At 32.4% G+C, this 25,906-nt stretch overlaps 1 protein-coding gene across 1 annotated transcript in view; it reads right to left on the bottom strand.

Annotated features, from left to right (window-relative positions):
• Window positions 1–75: 75 nt before the first annotated feature.
• Window positions 76–25,906, bottom strand: part of LOC108905727 (hemicentin-1) — a 279,653-nt gene continuing 253,822 nt past the window's right edge. The window contains exon 14 of the mRNA XM_018708731.2: window positions 76–282. Coding sequence (XP_018564247.2) covers window positions 227–282 — 56 coding nt within the window. The 3' untranslated portion in view covers window positions 76–226. The remainder of the gene's footprint in view (window positions 283–25,906) is intronic.

The raw sequence follows: 25,906 nt of genomic DNA, 5'->3' as shown, positions 1-25,906 counted from the left end.
CACTTGACCATGTTTAAAATTTTTATATTTACAATTTTTTTGTATTTTTAGGTAATTATTCCATATCCTATTCGCATTATCCAATTTAACGAACTATCTAATCGCTTAAGCAAAGTAATATATTCTTTACAATGAATATAAAGAAAATACATTTTCCATAACCTTATTTTGATTATATTTGAGATCTTCAGTCGGTTTCGGTTGTACTTCTTTCTTGGGAATATGTTCAGTAATCTGAGTTTTCTGCAGGAAACGTCACAGGGGCAAGGATCAGATCAGGACCTGTAACAGAAACAAATGATGTATCGATCATGTAATTTATCTTTGAGTTACAGATGTTTATGTTTTCAAGAATATCTTTTTAGATAATTGTTAAATAATATGTTTAAGGGACATGCGTAAGAGTTTATTATATATTGTAGGTGTATTTAAAAATTGCACATTAGTCCCCAGAGTAGTTGTTTCCGTCAACATTACTAGCTATTATTAATATTTTCCTTTAAAATTGCTTTTTAGCGTCTTTAGTTGTAGAAAGACCAAGACGAAGCAGCAGAAGAAGAAAAATAGAGCAATGTGGTATGAAATAGAATAGAATAGACTTTATTGATTTTTATATATACATAAATATATATATATATATATATATTTAAAATAAAGGTGAATGATGAAATTCTAAGCACATGATAAGTCCAGAAAAATCATTAAAGACATGATCAGTGATGAGAATGGTTAACCATTAAATTGAAAACAGAGGTATACTGCACAAATTGGTACCTATTACTAAAATAAGATTTAAACAGAGATAACAGAGCAGGGGATATACCATATGACTCCAATTCAAATGTTTGGAAAAATAATCCCATATCAGCAAAAACTTACTTTTATTTAGATTTATATAAATAAAATCATAATTTTATCGAAATGTACAAGATCTTATCTATGAATATTCTCGAAAACATCTAACTGAAAGTTAACTGAAAGACAACGCTACTCGGATATTATTTTCTTCAGGGAAAGAGCCAAGTGTAACCACCCAACATTCCGAATTCACGCCAGCAGCAAAAACAATACTCATACATCACCCCGACGATCGTGTATATCAACCCTCAAGGAAAAAGTTTTAACTAAGGGCCCTCCTGTGTGGCCATATAAAATTTCCATTTTGCTACTAAATTGCATTTTGCGTTCACAAATCGTGAGAAGTAGACAAAACCATCTAAACAAACCATAAGTCTTCCGCCCCCGAACGTATTTCGCTCCTGGGGGAGTAAGAACAGTTACAAAGTTCGTTTCTTGCACCCCAGGAGGCTTTCGTCACAACACACTAAACTATAAAGACCAGTAAATATGTTATAACGGGGGTTTAACACGTACGATCAGTATTAAAGATGGTATGACAGCCTAATATCAAAATACTACCTGACATATCTCCGCAATTAGTAAAAAACGATGTTTATTATAATAATATTAAAATAATAAAAATAATAATAGTAATGATAATGATAATGACAATGGAAATGATGATAATGATAATCATATAATAGTGATAACGATAACGATAGTGATATCAATAACGGTAACTGTAATAGAATAATAATAATGATTAGAGAGGAAGTCTGTTTTCAATGTGAGGCTCAGGAAAATACTCCAAATTGTAAATTTTGTTGTCATGTTACCCGGTCTTTAAAATTCGTTGAACAGCCGATTTATCCATATTCAATTCCCGGCTAGCCTGTCGTATAGAATTTCGTGGATTTTGTTCGAAATATTGAAACAGTCTGGCTGTATTAACATTGTTTCTGACTCTTCGGTCAATTATTTGATTTTTCCGAACAGAAAATGCATCTTCAATTCGTCGCAAGGTTGCCTCCAATCTTGTAAAGGTTCTATGATCAGGAATAAGACGCTCTGGATACCTTTCTCGAAATAATTCCACAGCAGTAATATAGAAAAAATTCTCTAACAAAAGTTTATTGGAAAAAAGAGAACTTTTTATCGGGAAAAATAATTGCGTATGTTTCTGGAAAAAAAATAATCTATGACGTCAGTAGTCGTTTCTGTCAAATTCTAATGATAATACTTTCTATTGAAAATGGAGCCACGCGTCCCAAATTTTATTAAAATTTTTTGTAGCCTCACAGTAGGCCCATATTATCGAGTTTGAGGCACCCTGAACAATAACATGACTGCCTTTGAACTGAAGCTTGACATCGATCAATTTATTCGATACATATCTAGCGGCACCCTAATGCCTGCCTTGTCGGTCATTTAGAATACAGAAAGGCTTTGAGCTATGTTTTGAAATTTTTAATTTAATTTAATTTTTTTAGTAGCGTCAAAATGTTCACCATTACTTGAACGTTCAGAAAATCTATTATCAAAACATTGTTCAAAGTTCTTGCAACAACTGTTGGGAACAATAACTTTATTAATATTTGTTACAAATTCTCACACAAAAAAAAGTTACTGAGTATTCTAAATTAAACTAAATGCTTTCTAAATCAGATTTAATATTTGGGACAGATAAAGTGAATGAATTTATTGAAGAATCGAAGTATTGGTTAGCTGATATCGGCATAAAACAAAATAAAGCAGATGATGAGGTAAATCAATCATTGTGTAAATGGAAAGTAACAATGCCTGTAACCAATTTTTGACTTATTAGATAGATAAGATAGACTATTAGATAAATTATTTGGACACTAGAATATTTGTGTATCATAGTTGATATAATAGAAAATTAAAGTTAAATCCAACAATTTAAAGGAAGTCTTAGTCTGTGCCATAATATATTTGGTTTTTGATGTAGATATCAATATTACACTAAAATCAAACGTATGATATTAATTTCTTACAAATCATTTGAGATATAAATCTACAGCTTTCTCAAATGAACACGTAAATATTATTTTTGTTACAGAAATATTTCTCTGATGAAGGAAATATTATTAAACATTCTCGATACGGGTACCTAACTTACTAAAGTTCGATACTATAGAAATTTAATGTATTTGGGCATCTTTAAAATTGGCATGAAAAATGAAAGCAAAAATTTAAATGTCAAAAAATGTTTAAGATTTTAAGACACAACTAATTTTTATATCCACACGAGGTACTTCTGATCTTATGCAGTACAAGAAGAAAAACACCTTGTCCCCTGGAGCAATGGCGCATGTTGAACAAGGCTTCCATTCCGTGTAGGCTGGCGTGTTATTTACTAAAAATATTTATTTTCTTTCCTCCATCAAATTGTTTTCGGGTTGTGAGATGCTACGATAAACAGAGAATGAAAGAAAATACGCATAATTACTTGTTTTTACAGGCATCTGTTTACGGGGCTTTGAATTTTAACGTAAATAGCCAAATTAATTCGTTGTTCCTCCCAACAACTAGTTAGTTAATTTACATTGTTTACATTTTCTAAAAGTTACCAAGTCAATTTACCCACTTGACCATAAAGACATAATAAATCGTGTTTTATAAAGTTTAAACTGTACATTATAATTACATTAGTGGGGAGTTTGTTCGTCGCTCTTTCATGGCGCAAAAGCCCTAAGCCCTGAACATGTTTGGATTGTTTTGGAACTTTTTTAATAAAAAAAACTGGAGCTGCGTTCTATTTACAAAATAGTAGGGAAGTTATTTCGTATAACTGAAGGCTTAATGTGAGTACGAATAGAGTACTGTTTGTATTAAAACATAGAATTCGAAATTATAATTCTTGTAGGTTATGGTACGTATTTGCTGGCGTTTTCCATTGACCTTCGTTTGACCTTGCAACTTGTGGTGAAGATAATATTTTCAAGTAAGCTTTAGTTTGACTTTGAAAGTTAAAGTCAAGATAAAATACAGGGTCGCCAGCATATTGGCTTATTATTTTAATTTGACAACTAACTTGACAAATGTCATGTTATTTCAATTGTTTTTGGAGTGTTTCTGGTCATGGCCAATTTGACAACAGGTCTGATACGAGAAAAACTGTCCAAAAAATAGAGAATTGCAAATATCTCTAAAAGTAGTAACGTCAACCCTAACAATGCTTATATGGCTCGAAAGGAAATTTCAATCTGCATACGACAGAGTAAGAAAATATAGGGTGTTCCATTTAAGTTAACAAAGTTATAGCTGTTTGAAGTTATTAAAATGTAACAGCAAAAATGGAACACCTAGTATTAGATGTTGTAATTTGTTGACATACCATAATTTAGCGTTACCTATGTCTTTTACAGGTACCAAAAATCCGCTTGATATCATGCTCCTGAAAAGAGTTACTAGCATCTCCGCGGATCCTTGCATCTGTCAAATTTTTTCTTTAAAAATTAATTTCCCAAAATCTATAACTCCTAGGTATAGGGAATATTGAATAAAGTGACCCTCAAATTTCACGTAGAATACGAAAATGCAGTAATATATAGGGTGTCCCATTTAAAATAACGAAGTTGGAGTCAACTTCCGGTATAACCGGAAGTGCTGGAGAGTTCTAGTTACTTTAGTTGTGTTCGCCCTAGGAACATTGGCATGTTGCCAAATTTTCAAATTTTTCGGAACAGTATACTTTCCTAGATATCGATCGACGCAGTTTCCAGTGGGACACCCTGAATAATTTCCAAAAACAGACGAAACTGGATTAAAAAGTCGATTGGGTCATTTAGTAAAATATAATAGTATTCTACTGTAATCAGAACCTTCATTTAATGATTTTGAAGTTTCACGTTAAAAAAAAATCAATTTTAGGATAATCGCGACAGGTTTTCCGTTGTTGAAATTTAAAACGCAACGTAACATAATTAAACACGTGAAATGTATGCTTTGGATGGTCATGTTTTCGCGGTATAAAATAATGGACAGGAATGCGTGGAAAATCGCATTAGCCTGGAACCGTTTGGATTTTGTTCCCTTTTATGAGATTCTTCCACATATATCTGAAATTAATATACAAACGGATATATTTTTGTCCAAAGCAACCTGCCTGTGACATTTTTCAACGAACAGCAAACAATTGCGGCAAACATATTTAACTGCAAAGTTTAGAGCAGAGGGGCACCGCACGCGATTGGTCGAATAATTTTCGAGTTAGTTGCCAGGTGATGAGTCGTGAGATGGTGATAATAACGACCTAATCTAGTACTCGAAACTTCTGAACAGTATGGGCTACTAGAGTTTTGAATTTTATAAAAATTGTGAGCTTTATTGAAACTTTATATCATTTAAAAAAATGAAAGTATAGCTGCACACAATGCAAAAGCGAAAAATTGGAGCGAACCTGTGTACTAACTGTCCAGGTATCTGTCCCTAGTTAATAAGCTGCAGGGTACTGAGGCTGACGTTCGAACACAGTCCAGATTGGGTCCGCAATGGTCTTCGCGTTAGATTCTGAAATTTCGCCTCCGTTAAAAACTTCTTTCTTGGGATGGCAGTTGTATCGGAAGGGTTATCGACCTGTAACTGTCTTGATTAATGCTGACCATAAGGCCTTGCTTCAGTCCGAATTTCATAATATGTGGAAATGTGTTAATTTCCAAAAATTCAGTTGAAATTTTTTGTGCTTTTATGCGCTGTTAGTGGAAGATCAACTGTCGGTAGCATGTTCTGCTACAGCTGATGATGCTTCGCTGTAATCGGGGCTTTACAGGGGAACTTTCTTAAAATTTCAAAACATCGGTGAAATTCAGTTTTGCCCCTTGGCGCCTTCCGATGTGCGTAATGGGTTGTTTGCGATCCCTTGTCTATGATGGTGATATACTTTTGGCTAGATTTGTGGCTTCAGGAAGGTTTCTTGAATTATTTTGGAAACATGAGTAAAAATACAAAATTCACTCGGACTCATACTACTACAATTTGTAAGTAGGTATATTTATTTAAATCTGTTTTAATTTTAAATTTAAGACCTGTCACTATTTATTTGTAGAATATTTTGAATATTTGTTTTACTTTACAACAGCATTGTTTTTAACTATAAAAAATATCTGTGACGAGTTAGTTTATATAAAAATAATTTGTATACAATGAAATATCGTACACATTATTTATTTCAAATTGTAGGTTTCTAACAATTCACTAAAAATTACTAGGATTTTGAAAACCAAGTTGGTTGTCATTGTTGTTTATGTTACCCAATTGTTTATTATTTCATTGAAATGAAATTACCATTTCTACTAGAATAGAATACAAACCTATTGTGAAAAACTAGTTAGCTTTAGTAAATCAGATATAAATAAATATATTTTTTACGGTAATTTTTTATTAACAAGAATCTATTTTGCGAATTCGATTAAGAGAGAAAACCACATTAGGAGGCTGATTTTCATGCTTTTCTTATGAATATTTTCGAGGGAAAAATTGATTAGAATTTGATCAAACCTTGACATTATTTTATCGATATTTTGACCTACATTCACAAATTTTTTTAAGTTGTTTGTGTTGAAAATGCCGTAGTTATGGGCTGTTGTCCCCTGCAGATCATCGTCCGAGTTTGTTGTTCACGAGAGATGTGGAGGTCGCAAATTTGATGTGAAAGCAATAGTTGCTTTCCTGCATTATTAACATGTTTTCTAAGAATATGAAACTCATTGCGGGTAAAAGTTGTGAAAATTGAAGTTTTGACACGAGTTTGAAAAAAATAAATCGATTTTCACCATTTTTTTCACTTATTTTGATTAAAAAAAACGCCCTTAAAGTTATATCATTCCAATTGTTGGTTCATGTCCTTTGTGATTTCATAAAGAAACACACTTTCAATTTTCAAAGCGATCAGTTGATTACTTTTTGTTTAGAGTTCGCGTGAATAAAAAAAATTTTTCAAGAGAAACGTGTTTAAAAATTTCTGAAAACTAGAAATTTGGGAAAGTTGTTAATAATAATAGTGTTCTCCGATCAATCAGAGATTCCAGCACCATAGAACAGTCCTTCTTTCGCACATGCATCATTCTGAGCTTGTTCTTTTCTTGCTTATAAGCGACTAGACTACCTGAATAAGCGCTTCATCCAATCCGATGGGCGTTCGATTTTTGGCTCATAAAATCGAAACGATTAGGAATTTTGTTTCGAAATTTTGGCAGCGTATACCTGAATAGTTATACTAACGATTTATGCAATAAAAAAAAACGATTTTTTAAACGTCTTAATGTGGTCTCCCTCTTAAATTTAAACTAGATTGGTTAAATTCGAGTTACTCCAAAACGCATAAACCGGACGTCGGAATATTTAAAATATACCTTTACACCAGGAAAATTAGCGAAAATAAAAGAGAAACTCGAAAAAAGTCCTATCCGCTAGATTATTGTAAAATTGTCTAAAAGACATCTCTCGTCTCGTGAGTCAAAAACTTTTATTAGCTAACTTTCCTATTTAAACAAACAAGTGAGGATAACAGTTTTTTCACTTTGCAGGGAAAACCATCAATTTTAGCGAAAAGTGACTCCCAGACAGCTTATAGGGAGTAAAATTATCTACAAAATGAGACTGGTTAAATTAAAATCGGTTAATAAACAAAAAAGTTATTGCAAAAAAACTAGAAAAGTGCCCATTTTTTCATTTGTTTATAACTATCGCATTTATTGTTAAAATTTTATAAAACCTATGACAAGTTGAGGGTTTTGTCATACTTTAAAAGTGTGCCAAAAGTGGGTGCTGTAGGTGCAATAGTTTTCGCACAATTCTATTTGTTTATAGCGGAGGCTCCAAAAGTTATGAACTTTAAGCCTCTGTACAGACGTTAATTTTCAATCAAACATGATTCTGAAAGCGTCATTCTAATCTTAAAGACGTGATTAAGCGATCTATTAAAAAATATCCCCGTTTTTTGACATTAACATTCTCAACATGTGCATCAAAAAACCGTGCGTTTTTCGCTTATAAAGAATTTGAATGACATTGTTGCTATTTATGCTATCTCACCGAAAATAGATGCAATGGATAGCTGGCAAAAAATACAGTTTTAAAATAAAAAAAGTACCCTCTACGACCAACAAGAGCGAAGATAAGAATTTTTTTTTAAACATCGTAGCGCAATTGTTTATAAATATTAAGACTTGAATTTTACGACGTAAACTACGATTTCCCGTGAATTGCATTGAAAAAGATGGAAAATTAACGACTCACGAGCCCATTAAAGAGAAGGTACTCGCTAAGTAAACTGTCCGGCGGCCGGCGGCGTGGTGGCGGGGGAAGTGCGCGCTGTAAATTTTCCAATATTTCGGCTTCTATTCATCGTAGAAACTTATTTTTTTTTTAACTGGGGCAGCTCGACGAAAAAATAACATTGGGCATATTTACGAATTCGTAGAATAGCCCTGAACCCCAGAAAAAAATGCATCTTTTATACTTATTTCTTTTTAATTTATAAAAATATCACACAAATTATTATTAAACGAAATATTAATTAAAATTTCAATTTCGGTATTATTTTACTATTATTAAATAAATAAATGAAGCTATCGTTCATTTAAAAAGTTATTTCTTTTACATATTAAGGCAAAGTAAACTTGTTTTTTCAATATTTTGTTAGCTATTTAATTACGATTTAAATGTAAAATTAAAGTAAAAATTCATAAATTATTTTCAAATTATTATTTCTCATAAAAATAGAAAAAATTTTAAATTTTAAATTGTATTATATTGCATTATTTATATCTATTATTGAAAATGGTTGTGATTAATATTTTTTGAATTAATTTTGATTATGTTTATAAAATTAGTAATAAATATAATAAAAAAACTTTATATATTAAAATTTCAGGAAGTTAAAATTGTAATTTTATCGACCGCGTTATTTTTAATATTTTTTAATTTTGAGAATTTTGCAATAAATTCAAATGCTTTTTATTCTTTTTTAAATCTTTTAACAATAAATAATAATTTGAAAATAATTTGTGAATTTTTACTTTAATTTTACATTTAAATCGTAATTAAATAGCTAACAAAATATTGAAAAAACAAGTTTACTTTGCCTTAATATGTAAAAGAAATAACTTTTTAAATGAACGATAGCTTCATTTATTTATTTAATAATAGTAAAATAATTCCGAAATTGAAATTTTAATTAATATTTCGTTTAACAATAATTTTTGTGACATTTTTGTAAATTAAAAAAAATTAATTATAAAAGATGCATTTTTTCTGGGGTTCAGGGCTATTCTACGAATTCGTAAATATGCCCATTGTTATTTTTTCGTCGAGCTACCCCAGTTTAAAAAAAAAATAAGTTTCTACGATGAATAGAAGCCGAGATATTGCAAAATTTACAGCGCGCACTTCCCCCACCACCACGCCGCCGGCCGCCGGACAGTTTACTTAGCGAGTACCTTCTCTTTAAAGGGCTCGTGAGTCGTTAATTTTCCACATTTTTCAATGCAATTCACGGGAAATCGTAGTTTACGTCGTAAACTTTATTTTGCGAAAAATTCAAGTCTTAATATTTATAAACAATTGGCTCCTGTTGGTCGTAGAGGGTACTTTTTTATTTTAAAACTGTATTTTTTTGCCAGCTATCCATTGCATCTATTTTCGGTGAGATAGCATAAATAGCAACAATGTTATTCAAATTGTTTATAAGCGAAAAACGCACGGTTTTTTAATGCACAATTTGAGAATGTTAATGTCAAAAAAACGGTGATATTTTTTAATAGGTCGCTTAATTGCGTCTTTAAGATTACAATGACGCTTTCAGAATCATGTTTGATTGAAAATTAACGTCTGTACAGAGGCTTAAAGTTCATAACTTTTGGAGCCTCCGCTATAAACAAATAGAATTGTGCGAAAACTATTGCACCTACAGCGCCCACTTTTGGCACACTTTTAAAGTATGACAAAACCCTCAACTTGTCATAGGTTTTATAAAATTTTAACAATAAATGCGATAGTTATAAACAAATGAAAAAATGGGCACTTTTCTTGTTTTTTTGCAATAACTTTTTTGTTTATTAACCGATTTTAATTTAACCAGTCTCATTTTGTAGATAATTTTACTCCCTATAAGCTGTCTGGGAGTCACTTTTCGCTAAAATTGATGGTTTTCCCTGCAAAGTGAAAAAACTGTTATCCTCACTTGTTTGTTTAAATAGGAAAGTTAGCTAATAAAAGTTTTTGACTCACGAGACGAGAGATGTCTTGTATTATGTTCCTTTAGACAATTTTACAATAATCTAGCGGATAGGACTTTTTTCGAGTAAAAATTTAATTTGCTTAGTCTATTTGTAAAACACTCAAGATTAGAAGCAACGAATCATCGGGATACGAAGCTCTGTTGATGTATTGGAAACAAGTTATTTCGCATGAATTAAAAGTGTTGATGATAACCTGGGTTTGTATTCACATCTCTTCAAAAACCCTCTATACTAAATCCTCAATTTAATGTTTGTTAGGGCGCTTATATTAAGGAACCTACCGCTTCTCGCATGAAATAAAGTTCATTAATGTTACCGTATACAACTATTATTAGTCGGTTGTAGACTGGAGACAAAGAAGCTGTTCTCGCAGAGCACCGCCTATGCAAATAAGCCCCGTTAATAGTTTAATAGTTGTGTTCCGGTGTAGCGTGTTGTATGCAGGAAGCGTCTTGAGATTCGCAAGTCGGCGCCCCGGGGACGCTGACGATTCGGTAGTTATGAACACGTGTGTGCGTTTCTCGGGGCCCGTCCCTGGTATTTCGTTCTCTGATTGCCGTTTCCAATAATCTGGCATCGCTGCGGAATACGAAATACGCTAGGTTCTAATCACGGGAGTACCTGTTTAACTTGATTTGACCACGTCGGCACCGCCGAAACTCCGGGGTTTGTTGTTCGGCGGGTATCCTTTCTCGACTGCCGAGTAAATAGATTTATCTAATATAGGAGATCTGGGTGAAGGACTTACTTAGAAGTTTTAAAGCTGAAAGGAGCGGTTTCTTTTCACATATTGCCTTAAATTGAGATAATGAGGTAAAAAAAAAACATGTCCTCTAGTTCTTTATTTTTGGCATGAAATAAATCATCATTTAACCCTCAATTAAAAAAAAAACTAAAAGTAAAATGAATTTGGCGTACAGCTATATTCCTTCGTAAATGTCCCACGTAACCAGATTTGTTTTGGTGCTCAGTAAAGGACCCCGCACAAACCTTATGGAAAATGACTTTCGGTCAAAATGGCTGAAATTGAAATATGATATAACTCTCACCTTCCTGAGCAAAAGTTTTCATGGGCCCCAAGCGATCCTATGTGTAGGTTTAAAGATATAGAGCTTTGAAGCTAACGATTTCATAGCACTGTGCTGAATATAATAGTCCATTGAAATGAAGGCTGAACCTCCATTTTTTCCTCTGTCGATCAAACCTGGGCGCAAATATGTTTTCGATCCTCAGGAATCCGAATCCGCAAAATTTTTGACCTAGGTGGTCAGGAAAGGGGTCAAAAGGTAAAAAAACCGTAAAAAAATAAGGTTTTTCGCAAATATCTCGTAAACTACGGCAAGTAGCAACAAAATAATTGCACCATCGTGTTCCCATGGAAATTTTACATCGATTTTATGCTATTGCTTATTAAAATTAAGTAAATTTATGTCATGTTTTGGACAATTACTAAGCAAGAGAGAGGAAGTGTATATCTCCGGCGATGAAACGTATTTGAGGAGTAGTAGAGCGCGCACGCTACGTGTATCAGCTGACTCGCAGTTGACAGCTCTAGCAGGTGTGCTTCGTTGGAATATAATGCGATTTCTAATATAATTATCCTACAGTTGTAGTGGATTTTTTTTTGCTACTTTAATTTTTAAATGGAAAACCAAATATATTACTAATGATTAATGAATGAACAGAAAAAAAATCTTAGAACGAAATACTTATTGCAAAAATGAAATATACAGAGTGTCCCGATATTAGGGGGCAATATTTCTACAGGGTGTTCTGTGTCGAAAAAGATTACTTTTTCTTTATATAAACGTGGGTCCAAAAATTCTTCCTAAATTTACCATAACTTTTTTGTGCGTTGACTTTNAATTCAAAAAATTTATCCATAAACATTAACATCAATTCAATGTTTTTTTTTGTAATTTAGTTGCGGTACATTAGTATTTACGCAGCACATAATAAATAAGGATTGTTAAAATTAGTGTATTAAACAGATTTCAACTTATAAAAGTCTTATATTTGAGTATGGCTTGATATATCAAACATTTATTTTGACTACATTGGAAAGAGATGAAGAATAAGAGATTTCGGCTTTTTAGAATCCTTAACAAACCATATTTCGGTAGCTTTCGTTGAAAGAATTAAATATTTAGACGATAATTGATAATAAATAAATTAATTTAGTACATCAAACACTAAAAATCAAAATAACTCGGAAACGCACAGGAATTTCGAAACAGAAGAAGGGACATTATTTTTGTTAAACTGTATGTAGATAATGGATATAATGAAAATAACAGTTTAAAAAAAAATAGTCATTGGCGTAGAAGTTCTATTTAAGAAAGGGGTTGAGCACCCCCTCCCCTCCGCCACTGTGCAAGTTTTTGAATATTTTTATCGCTTGTTTTATGAAATTAATAGGCATTATCTCCCAAACATGAAAAAAATTTAAGCATTCGTTTATAAGTTATAATGAATAATCGACAAAAAAAAATTAAATTCAACACCCCGTATTTCGGAAACGAAGCCTTTTACGACATATGTTTATAGGAACTTTTCTTTTTAGAAACATGTGTTCTATCTCCTGTTAAAGTTTGTCTACAAAAAACTGACTCACGCTGTATATTCGGAGACAGGGAGATATACATACACCTATCCTGCACTTGTATTCAGCACCGTGCTATGAAATCGTTAGCTTCAAAGCTCTATATCTTTAAACCTACACATAGAATCGCTTTGAGCCCATGACAACTTTTGCTCAGGAAGGTGAGAGCTATATCATATTTCAATTTTCCATTTTGACTGAAAGCAATTTTCCATAAGGTTTGTGCGGGGTCCTTTGATTTTCTTAAGTTGGTGTTTTAGAAATTACCAAGAAAAAATTACCAACGCAGGAGCCTAGATAAAATGTAAATCCGGATAGTCCTGGCGTTAAAGCAGTAAAGCAGCTTTTGGCGTTTGTGTTTGAAGTCATCTTGTTGTACAGAAAAATCGCAAATATTATGTAGAATAAGAATCCGAGTTTGCCTGCTTCAAAAAACCATTGCTAAATTCAGGAGAATAACAAACATACCAAAAGAACGAAAAATTACATTTTTCGCCATATTTTTCCCTGTAACATTGAAAGTAAGTCCTAAATAAAAAAACATTGTTTATTTTTTGTTTATTTAACGATTTTCTATAAAGTTACAATAATAGCGAATCAAAAAAGTTGAATTTTGTATTAACAATAGGCGAAAAATGGTAGAAAATTATTTGTATATTTGGGGCAATTTTCAAAATAAGTAAAAATTTATAAATATTGATGAAACTTTGTGAACAAATAGTAAAACGTATGTGAATTCTATCGTAAAAATTTTGCAACGATCAGTAGCGTGGTTTTCAACTGACAGGATTGTTAATTAAGAACATTTCAAAAAGTTTATCCCGTACCGTGGGTTTAAATTAAGGTTTAGAAAGGGCACAGATTTTTTAGTGATAATTGTTGTCATAATAAAACAATGATCAATACTAGAAGTACCTATTTTTACACTTTTATAGCCATTTAGATTTTTTTAATTTTTCAAAATTTTACTCTATAAACAATTATTTATTGCCCAGGGAATTTTCTATGCAATCGACAAAATCTTGCACACATAAAAACTTCGTCGTAACCCCTTGCTTTTTAGCCAAATACGACAGCATTCTCCTTCGTATATTCTGGAATATAGAAACGTAAAGTTAATAATAATTTATAGTTTACGTAATAGTGAAGTGGAGATAAAGAAATATGTTTTTATTGCTAACTACAAGTACTTTCAATATCCGCTCAGTGCATTTTCGAAGATAAAAGCTTAATGAAAGAAAAATCAAGAAAGGTACCGCGGTCACTGGAATTTCTCGGCAGAGCAGACTGAGAGCAACTTTTTTTGGGAATGCTATCACTTATTAAGACGATTTTAATTTGATATAGCAAAATGGGAGGATTACGAGTACCTATGTCATCAAAAATCAATAAAATAAATAATTTTTCCACGAATTTTGAGTTTAAAGAATTATGCCACTTATACGTTTGCTTTATATAATTCATTAAAGAATAACAATATTTTCAGTTAAATTACTGATAGGAGGAAGTTGTTATTAAGAGGAAAAATGGAATAAAAATCGATTTTGTCAATTGCATAGAAAATTTCCTGGACAATAAATAATTGTTTATAGAGTAAAATTTAAAAAAAATTCTGAATAGTTATAAAAATGTAAAAATAGGTATTTTTAGTATTGAACATTGTTTATTATGACAAGTTTCTCTAAAAAATTGTGTGCCCTTTCTAAACCTTAATTTAGACTTACGGTACGTTACAAACTTTTTAAATTTTTCTTAATTAACAATCCTGTCAATCGAAAACCACGAGACCGATCGTTGCAAAATTTTTACGATATAATTCACATATGTTTTACTATTTGTTCACAAAGTTTCATCAATATTTATAAATTTTTACTTATTTTACATAATATACATATGATTTTCTACTATTTTTCGCCCATTGTTAATGCAAAATTCAACTTTTTGATTCGCAGTTGTTGTAACTTTATAGAAAATCGTCAAATAAACTTTCAATAAAAATATGTCGAAAGACTGGTCATTTTTCGTTCTTTTTGTATGTTTGTTATTCCCCTGAATTTTGCAATGGTTTTATGGAATAGGCAAACTCTGATTCTTATTGGGATTTTTCTGTACAACGAAATAAATGACTTCAAATACAAACGCCTCGAAAGCTCTACCTCCTGGACTAGGACGACTAGGAGGCGTTCATAATTTTTTGTGTTATTGTTTGTACAATTTGACAGGGTTTACCAGTATTTCTGTGCTTTTCTACAAATTAATTGTCTGTTGAATTGAATAAAAAAATTAAATTCTTTTCACAAGTCCAAAAATTTGACGTTTCTTCCGTAAGTTAAATGAATATTTTAAGGTTATGTTCCTTTTTACATTGTTATTTCTTGTAGATTTGTGTAAAAATGCCGTTTACACCGGGACAAGACGCATTTATTATTATTTTGATGACATATGGAATCCAGATGGTACTTGATCTTATTATTTGCAATCTTGTATGGAACAATTTGCTGAAGCTTTTCTTGATACTATTGTATCGCATATGATCTATTGAAAAACCACAAATGAATCCTTATTAAACGATATGAGAGAAAACAAGCAAACCTACTAATTGTTTTTACAGAAAATGTTGATATTCGATAACGGATGGTGCAAAGTCCTACGAAACCTGTTTTGCAGTTATCTACTCAATCAGGTACTGCGATAAACAATATAGTTTGAGTTATGTAAATTTTTTAACCTAACGCTAAAGTTAAAAAACAGTTAACCTGATGTTTTAACCGGATGAGGCATGTGTTATGGTTATGTAAATAGTCAGAATGATAAAACTTGGGCTTCAGAAAATCCTTATAATTCTATTGAAACATCTTTACATCTCCAGAAGATAGGTACCCGGGTAGCAATTTCAAGAAGACGGATAATAGGCCCAATTCATTTCCTAGAGGTAGGTAATAAATGGAGAACGAACGGTACCATAACATTTCACAACAAGCCCTTTAATGACGATGAACTGCAGCATGGGTATTTTCAACAAGATAGCACCACAGCACATACTGCAACAGAAACTACAAGATATCTTCAGGAATTTTATGGTGATAGATCGATTACTAGGGGTTTGTGGCCTGCTCGAATCCCTGATTTCACGACTTTAGATTGTTATCTGTTTGGCCATATCAAAAATAAGATATTCAAACATCCTCTTGAACAGCTGGAAGCAGCAATTTAACGTGAAATAAACATTATAACACCAAATGAACTTGAACGTATTTTTGAGTGCATGAAACGCAGAGTAAATTTTTGTTTGTAAAGTGAAGGTGAAGGTGGTCATTTTGAATATCTATTATAAATTTGATTAATATGAGAAATATTTGTTAGCTGAGTAAAAAACTTTGTATTTGTGTTACCATTCATTGTAATGTAAATTAATTTACTTATAATTTATATTTAAATATTGAAAAAAAGAAAAATAAAACAAACTTTTTGTATTTTATTAACTTATTATTAATTTATTTTCATTACTTCTGAACGAAAGTGGGTTGCATTTTTGAAGAACAGCCTTGAATCAAAAAATACTTTTTTCATTATAGAATGGGATAAAAGTCTTATTGATTATGATTATTTTGTAAATAAAAATCTATAGAATGATTTTTTTCTATTGAAAAAGAAACATTTTGCAGATTAAAGTTCAAACTTTGTAAAGAAATATGTGTACTCCACTGGTCTGTCATCTGTCTTTAGGGAATTTTGTGTCTATCACTGACTCCATTATAAGTTTGTTTATCTCAAAGTTGCGGTTGAACTAAAATATCAAACCACTGCCCTTCTTTTATTTAGCAATAGAGTGAAAGAGAGGAGTTACTTAAACAACAAGTTTTCTGGAATAACATACTCATAGTCTAGTACTTCACAAGTTTATAACAATGGCGTATGACTCGGAAAAAAAATTATTTAAACAAAAATTTAATGAAATTGCCTGTACAGTTTGTAACGTTTGTATATTATAACTATAAGTTAAAGTATTAAAGGTTGTTTTAAATTGTTTTTGATGTTAATTTTTTTGTTGACTACTTTTCTCTCATTGTTTTATATTATATCGTGCATGGATTTAATTTGTTGGCTTTGTTTAATGTAGAACATTCCGATGAATGAATAAGTATTCAATATTATGAATATTTTTTCATGACATTGATATCCCTGTTGGTTGTGGTTTATGGCTTTTCTATTTCTGCTTCTATTGTATTTGTGTAAACCACGAAAATTTAAACATTGTAGTACGTTTATTTTATTCACTTGTTATAATTACTGTATTTTCCATATAATTAGGCAATATACTTTTCCGGAAAATAAATAAAGAACATGTAGTTTCCCGGAAAGCCCAAACTACCACGAAACGGCTAACAATTTAGAACTTAAGCACAGCAAGCCTTCTAGAAGCGGAGAGTTGTTTTATTACTTCTTATGTAAAGTTTCCTGATGAGTATATTCAGGTAATTTCCTTATTTATTCAAAAGTGATACCAGCCCATCAAATTGTTACAATATTTTCCAATAAGCATTTTTAGATCTGCCTATTTAAAATAAAATTACAACGAGCGATACAAAATTTAAATGGGAATATCAAAAACACTATTAGCAATTATCGAGGTTTCTCTTTAACGTGGTTATGTTTTCCATTTTGCATATTAATCTAAAATACGAAATTATAAAACAGTTTTGTGTAATAGGAACTGGAAATGGAATGAAAATATCTATTGGATAAAATCATATCGAATTCGCCTTGGGCAGAGGAAACCAGCATAGAGTTTTCATAACATTTGTCTATCATTTTCAAAGGTTACATCATTTTTCAGTGTTTTGTGAAATGGCCACTGCATAGGTATATATAACTATTTGAGAAAATTAACAATTCCCTTTATATTTTTTCAAACTTCGTATATATTTTTTAAATTTAATTTAATTTTTTTTTGTTCTATTATTTTTTATGATTAATTATGCTACTTTACAATTCTATGTTGTTTTTTATAAAATTATATAAATTTTGTGTACAGGGTGTGGCGTGTATAATCTATAAAAATTAAACTACAGCTTCCTAACGATATTTGTAATAGAAAAGTCATACGAAAAAGTTCTATTTTTGCGTTTTTCTTTTTTCGAAAATTAAAGTTCAATTATGGACAATTTATTTTCTCTGGAACGGTCCTGTCCGTGTGCTGTACAATGAGCTGCGTGCTGTATACCAAGCGCGTAAACAAATCGTCGTTGAAAGATAGAAAACTATTTCTCAATTTTTGGGGAATTTTTCAGTGCAAAAGTACAAACTAAGAAACATAGATATTTAAAAAAAAAACAATATTTTCTTATTATAATAATTAATAGTAATTACTATCTTAAACGCATTGTTGTTACTGCAAGAGTTCGCAAACAAAACCACATCCGTAAGCATGTGCAGTTGCCAACTGCGTGCACTAAACAAACTCCATTAAAATATGGAACACAATGAAATAAAACTTACCATTTCTAGAGAAAATGTTGAAATTGATCCCCATTAGCGCGGATACAGGCATGGCACCGACACACCCAATGTTGTCGAAAATTTCCCAAATTCCAGGTATTCCCCTAATTGTGTCTGCAGCTTCAAGTATATGGTTTCGCAATTCTTCCACCGTAGCAATTGGAGTATTGTAAACCAATGACTTCGAGTGACTCTAAAGATAAAAGTCCATAGGAGTTAGCTCGGGCAACCGAGGTGGCCACGGCACAGGACCAAAGCGTCCAATCCATCGCTGAGGAAACATTACATTCAAAAGTGTCGTTACTTCTCGAGTACTGTGTGGAGGAGCCCCATCTTCAAAAAAATAGAGACCCACTTTTACCGAGGACCGATGTTGAAAATGAGTTTCCCTAATCGCGTGAAGATTTTCATAGGCCCATATGTGCATATTATGGAAATTCACTTCATCACGGGTAAATGTCGCCTCATTTGTTACACAAACATAAGCAGGAAAGTCTACTTGATTGTCTCATTGCCGCAAAAACCATATGGAAAAACACATTCGTTGATCACAATCCGGGGGTAAAATCTGTTGAACTGGTTGCAGATGATAGGCGTGCAACAGCTGGCACTTAAGTTGCGATGTACGATACGAGATGAGGTTCCTACTTGCTGTGCGAGTCGTCGAGTACTAATTGTGGGGGTCTTCGTCAAGATTTTCCAACACTGCATCTTCAACATTAAGGTTCACATGCTGACCATGCCCTTCTCGAGGAATAACACTTCCCGTATCTCGCAGCCGCTGAACGCACTGTAGGAATGTATTTGCACATGGGGTGACGTTGTGGCCATCGTTCCCGATACAACCTTGTCGCTGCGAGCGTATTTCCTCCGACTGCACCATACACTAACACCATATCGACACGTTCGGAAATAGTAAATGCATTGTTTTCTCGGTTCATTGTAAAACTAGTTTGACACACACAAACTAAATAATTAAGCAAAGTAAGAAATAAGAATCTCGTTTTTAATGTTATAGGTAGGTACGCTATTCTTATTTTAAACTTCTTTATAAAAATTACATTGTCACAAAATAAAGACTTTTGTCTGGAATCTTTCACTTTTTAACACTGATAGGTCGATGGACGATGCTTAATATTTAATAAATAAGCGAATTTTGAATTCAATGCAAATACCAAATCAGTTGACTGCACAAATTTGTTGACAATATAACCTAACTTTCTTTTAGTATTACTAGTATTAGATTATACCGACTTAAATTATAAGGTTGCATCTCGGGTCGCATAAAAACATTTCCATAGTTTTTAATAAATAACACAGGGTCGGCCTTCATGTTCGTTGTATAAATGAGCTTTAATTTACAAAAAAACGCATTTTCTATTACAAATATCATCAGGAAGATGCAGTTTAACTTTTATATATTATACACGCCACACCCTGTATATTGTATTGTATTATCTACTTGTTTCTTGTAACAGCGCTTTCTTATTCAAATCTTGTTGCAAGCTTCAAGAACAAACAAATCATTGCACATATTGAATACCGTGAAAAAGATGCTATTGTCAGTATTTTGTACATTAATAAAATTTTTAATAGCATTACTGTCAGCGTGGAGCAATTATTGCTAAATCATCCCATGGATTTAACTTCGATGATGAATTGCCGCAATAAATTCCATTTCTGTGCCCATAAATTAGGTAAAGTGGCTTTAACAACAGATTTTCAAATTATAAATAAATAATTCGTCTTCGGTTCAAATCGAGCCCTATAGGTCAAAAAATGTGTGAGCTACAATGACAAGATTTAAGAATGGCTCTGTCTCCGTGTGGGATGAATTCATATACGTATTTTTTGTGAAAACGATAATATTATACAGGGTGACCAAATGAAAACGAAACAGAGCTATTTTCAGGAACTGCGTCAAGATTGTAGAAAAACGCTCAGACCCGTCGATTTTAGATTAAAGGGGGACATTCTTTGCTGGTATTTTTGACTCCGCCACTTTCACCCCCAAGCAAGGGTAAGCATCACCCCAAAATATTTAAATGGCATTGGGGGTTGAGTAATATTTCTTTTGAAAGCTCTTACAATTCTCTTTACAACAGACTTTAAATTTTATAATTCCGCCCAATACTTATTAAGAATTTTGATTTTAAAGTTGAAACTTATGTACAAACAATTAGTAACGGTAAAAATGTCAGTCATTCGAGTTAAGTACGCCAATGGTATAAATTTAGTATTTCTTGCGTTACATTGGTTTTTGGCGATTTGTTATCACTTTTGTAAAAAAAAACACAATTGTAAAAAGCAGAAATAAATGCTATACACACACAATGAACATAAAATTAGTGGATTCCAAATTATTTTCTAGTATTATTTGGAAGCGTTGGTTGGTAATTTATTTAATTGTGTTTTTTAAAATTAAACATTATTATTCCATTGCGGAAAGGGTAGATATAATTTCGTTTTACTTTATGAACAATAAATGTGCGAATATAACAGCTCAGCTATTTAATGAACAACATGAAGATCGACATGTCAGGAGGAAGTATGTTCTAGAGTTAGTAAAAAAATTTCAAGAGACAGGAACCGTAGCTATTAAAAAACGAGAAATTGAAAAACCCATAGTTAATGAAGCTAGTGAAGTTGCAGTCTTGAGACAAGTTCATCTTGATCCTAGATTAAGTACGAGGCAGCTGGCATCTGTGTCTGGGATCAATCGAACTAGCATACAAACCATTTTGAAGAAGAATAAATTCCATCCATACAAAATACATTTAGTCCAGGAACTTCATGAGGATGATTATGACCGCCGTTTGCAATTTTGCGAAATAATGAGTGAGCGAGCAGGGAACGATCCACAGTTCCTTTTTAACATCTGTTTTTCTGATGAATGCAGTTTTTTCTTGAACGGGACGGTAAATCGTCACAATTGCCGCTATTGGTCCGATTCAAACCCAAGAGTTTTTCACGAGGTGCATACACAGCAACCGGAAAAATTAAATGTATGGGCTGGAATTTTCGGTGACCGGCTGGTGGGTCCTTTTTTTCTACCTGGTAATTTGACTGGCCAAATGTATTTGCAATTACTGGAAGACGCTATTGACCCTGCCTTGACTGATATTATTGAAAATGTTCCAGAGTATGATGAAGATCATTTGATTTTTCAACAGGACGGTGCTCCTCCGCATTATGCGTTAATTGTCCGTCAGTATTTGGACCAACGTTTTCTACGGAATTGGATTGGGAGAAGAGGCAGCATTGAGTGGCCTCCACGATCACCGGATTTATCGCCCCTTGATTTCTTTTTGTGGGGATACCTAAAAAGTAAAATCTATAAAACACAGCCAGCGTCGCTGGAAGATTTGCGTCAAAGAATCGTCGACGAATGCCGTCGAATCACTCCGGAAATGCTTCGGAATGTGCGCGAACGTTTCGAACAAAATCTTTATTCTTGTATGGAAGCGGGCGGTCATCAGTTTGAACATTTAATCAACTAAGTAGTAAGTAAGCAACTAAACATAATTTAAATTTTAAAATGTAAATTTTTTTCAAAGTATTGGGCGGAATTATAAAATTTAAAGTATGTTGTAAAGAGAATTGTAAGAGCTTTCAAAAGAAATATTACTCAACCCCCAATGTCATTTAAATATTTTGGGATGATGGTTACCGTTGCTTTAGGGTGAAAATGGCGCAGTCCACCAGCCAAGAATGTCCCCCTTTAATCTAAAATCAACTGGTTTGAGCATTTTTCTACATTCTTGACGCAGTTCCTGAAAAAGACAGTGTTTCGTTTTCATTTGGCCACCCTGTCAAGTGGATGAGTTTTCTTCGTAATATTCCACACATGAAGTGTTGCAATATTTGATAGTCACAATGTCACAATTGCACAAGTAATTCTATAATAAAAATTTAAAGAATAGGTTTTAGTTATTTTACAGCTATGGAAGATCGTAGCTACCTTATTTTGGTGTTATTTAAAGAATATAATATGAAAACAATTCTTGTTTTGAGTAGCTCTACAAACTGTTAAAAAATATGACTGAACTGAGAAATCCCTCAATTAATAGTTCCCTATTTTCCTTTCCACCGGATATTCCACGACACAATACCGTTCGGCTCGCCGTTTATAAACGTATATTAATTCCACCGGCCTGGTGCAATGCAGGAGCAGCAAGGTGAGTTATTTTTCAGAGAATGAATGTGTTTCGCATTTACGTATTTGGTCGGTAAATCAAACGGTCTTTAAGCGGTGCCAGTGGAGCAAATGAAAGGGCACGTTTATACCAAAATGGATCGAGGGTAAATCTTTCAGCTTTATCGAAGGAATCCAGTTGGCTTTTGCGGCTTTGTATCCTGCTAATTCCGACTACGTCGCATCGACTCGTTGGTGGTTTATGGAGAAGTCACCGGCTGTTTTTGCCGCTACGTGATGTTTTCCAACGCTAAACAATCTATTTTCACATTTTACGTTCCGTTTTCCGTCTAGAAACTGAAATTGTGACGATTAGTTTATCATAATGTTCGTTTTCAGGAACTGCAGAATAACGTCTTCTATAATCTCTGAGTAACATTTAAAAAAATCATCTTTCCAATGAAAACTTTGAATGGTATGACAAATAGTGAACAGAAAAAATAATGACTGACCACAATAGTTATTTTTGTATCTAGAAGACATTTGTTTTATGATCTAGAACGAAAAAGACTTTGGCGTTCTAGAACATAAAAGTATTTTGCTGTAGGTAAGAAAAAAGACTCACTGTCAACTGAAAATTTAACGAAAATGTCGACTTTTGATGACAGTTTTCCGAAAAATTAATTTTTGTTGTATTAATATTTATCAACTCCATACAAGGTTTTCTAGTGAAATGAAAAGGTGGAAACAAAAGGCTCTTTTTGTAGTAGCTTTTCTGTACGTCTTCCTTTTCAGCAAGAGAACAACAAAAATACAAGATATTTCTTTGAATGCGTTGTCTAACAACTTTAGTAAATCAGGTAAGTGTGTGGTAAGTTTAGTATTAATCATATTGGACCAATCATTCGTGGATTTAGCTTTGGATAATTATTTATTAGGTACTAGCCGTTTAGTGGTTATTAGGGGTTACTATTCAATGCTAGTAGACGTATGAAGCCAATAGAGTCCAATGGAGTAGAAGGACTCCAAAAATGTCCACGTTTTGTTTACTGTTTTATAATAGTAGCAATATCGGAAACAAAAGAAATCTCAAAACAGATGTGGCCTTCTGTTAGGGCCAATGTAGTTCGATATACGAAAAGCTCAAAGACAGAAATCGTTGGATATATGGAGTTAAAAAATAAGTTGAATTCGTCTTGGTCCAGTCTTTCAAGTAGAATTGATGACCATCGAATATTGTGCAACTACATTTTCAGGAAACCCAACGAATTACTATTTATTCTGGCAATACTGCAGTGACAAAGGCAATCAACTCAAACGAAATATTGACATAGAGTTACTTGGGTGCCTTGGCAGGGCCAGAAAGTCAGAACAATGTAACCGTAACTTGGCTACCAGGAGATGAAGGTCATTCTTGCAACAAAAAGAGGCATATGAGTTATTCACATCTATAATCTTTAAACGCTTTGTGATACTTGTCTTGATATGAGTGAAGGATAAGGCCTTAAAATGATGACAAGATGCCTCTGGACATTAAAAATTCTTAAATTTGACACTGAAAAGTCAGGAAATATCTCACAATTAGTAAAATTAATTGAATAGAAAATAGGTAGCCTATGTTTCTTCAGCTAGAATATGGAGAAAACCACAGTCCATATATTTCACCAAGAAGGGAAAAAACAGAAGCTGAATGCTATCTGAACAATCATTGTCCAACCAGAAGATTAAAAAAACTTTAAGACCATGGAAAATTATGGAAAAATCACTTGCACAGGAATTGCGCAGGAATCAAAAACCCTTCCACAGGAAGATTTCACTTTTAAAATAGATTTGATTTGGTGTTATACGAGACCATCTACTGGACAGTATCAGAACCTTAACCTAAACGATATAAATAGCAATTCATTTGGTTTCTTCATGAAATGTTGTCATTTTGTAATGTCTTAAATATTTTACCATGTTTGTGGAGATTAAGCAGAAATATTGCATCAAATCCATTTCAATGATTTCGACAACTTGATTAACAGTGTTTAATAAACATACACCCACCGCAACAAACTCCTTAAACACCTCAGAATATAAACAGAATTTTTAATTTCCCTTATTTGATCATGTTTAATCTCTCGAAGTAGAATCCGTTCCAACCAATTAAGAATTTAATATTTTCTTTTGAAGTCGAACCTCAAAACCTCGCCCTTATCTGATTTAACTTCTCACAAAGTCGGCATAGAAACACCTAGCGGCAAGTTATCCTAAATGTGTTTTACACAAATAAAATATAATGTTCCTGTAAGGACTGGCAGATGTGGGGGCGGCTTGATGCAATTCAAGTTTTTATTAAAAAAAGTTTTCGAGATTTTATATGTGAGAGATTTATTCGAAAGAAAGTGTAAAAGGCAATATGAAACACTATTTTGGGACATAGCTCGTTTAATATTGAGCCGCTGGATATTAAAATAATTCTTTCAAATGGTGTCATTGTTAGGTTAGAAGCAGTGTTATTTTTTAATAGAATCTTGTATCACTCGAGACACACAATATTAATTTTACAAAATAATGTATAAGACAATTCAAATAACTTGAATTTGATTCAACAAAATAGTCGGTAAATATCGCGCCATATTTTTTTTATTAGTTACAAAAAGAAGTAACTTTGGTGTCTGTTTCTATTTTATTTTGACATGTAGAGTAGCTATCCCCTGATTTGTGTTTTGTTTTTTATTCAAAGCGTTTTCCAGTTACCAAATTCGGCTTATATTCAAATATACAAAAATGTAGTATTAACTGGGACAACATATACAAGGTGTCCCCTACTAAGTAATGATTAGAAATACAGTACCTAGTTGATTTTATTATAGCAACGAAATAAAGTTAAGAAACACTTAAATACCCAATCTTTTGTGAACACAATATGTATAGAGTGTTCTAGATAGTCAACCATTAGCGTTAAAAAATTTCAAGCGGAAATTTGATATTTTGAGACACAAAATATGCAACTTTTATATATCTTTGTATATCTTTTAATTCAATAGATACCAATCTACTTCTTAAAGGTGACTATCCTGTATACATTTCATATATTTTATTGACCCTACACAATGGTTAAAGTTAAAATTATCGTATCAACTTCCAATAATTTTTTTAAGTATTTCTTTAAGATCGCAATAACATTTCCTTAAATTTTCGTCTTTACAATTTTTTTCTAGGTAAAAGGGAAAAAGAGATAAAGAGGATATTATACGAATAAAACTGTACATTTGAACGAAAGCAAAATTATTAAACAAGAATGAAATTTTTTCATAAAACGAAAAATTAAAATATTTCCCCTCACTGGACACAATGTATATAATACTTTGCATACTACTTTTGAGGTAGATATAAAAAAGAACCCTCACGTCAGTAAATTTCAAAACTAGCACAATGCATTATACATTAAACGACCCTTATGTTCAACACGCTATCATTTCTTATGAAAACGTCTCAATCGAACCACCCCTCGCGATATACCACTGATAGCAGTGAACACTGGTTAATGACGTCGCGTTTACCTAATAACCAGAGAATGAC

This window comes from Anoplophora glabripennis, unplaced genomic scaffold (genome assembly GCF_000390285.2).
Source record: "Anoplophora glabripennis isolate ALB-LARVAE unplaced genomic scaffold, Agla_2.0 scaffold38, whole genome shotgun sequence".
In the NCBI taxonomy this organism is placed as follows: domain Eukaryota; kingdom Metazoa; phylum Arthropoda; class Insecta; order Coleoptera; family Cerambycidae; genus Anoplophora; species Anoplophora glabripennis.
The sequence above is the reverse complement of the archived record's forward strand: the minus strand, read 5'-3'. Positions and strand labels throughout refer to the sequence as shown.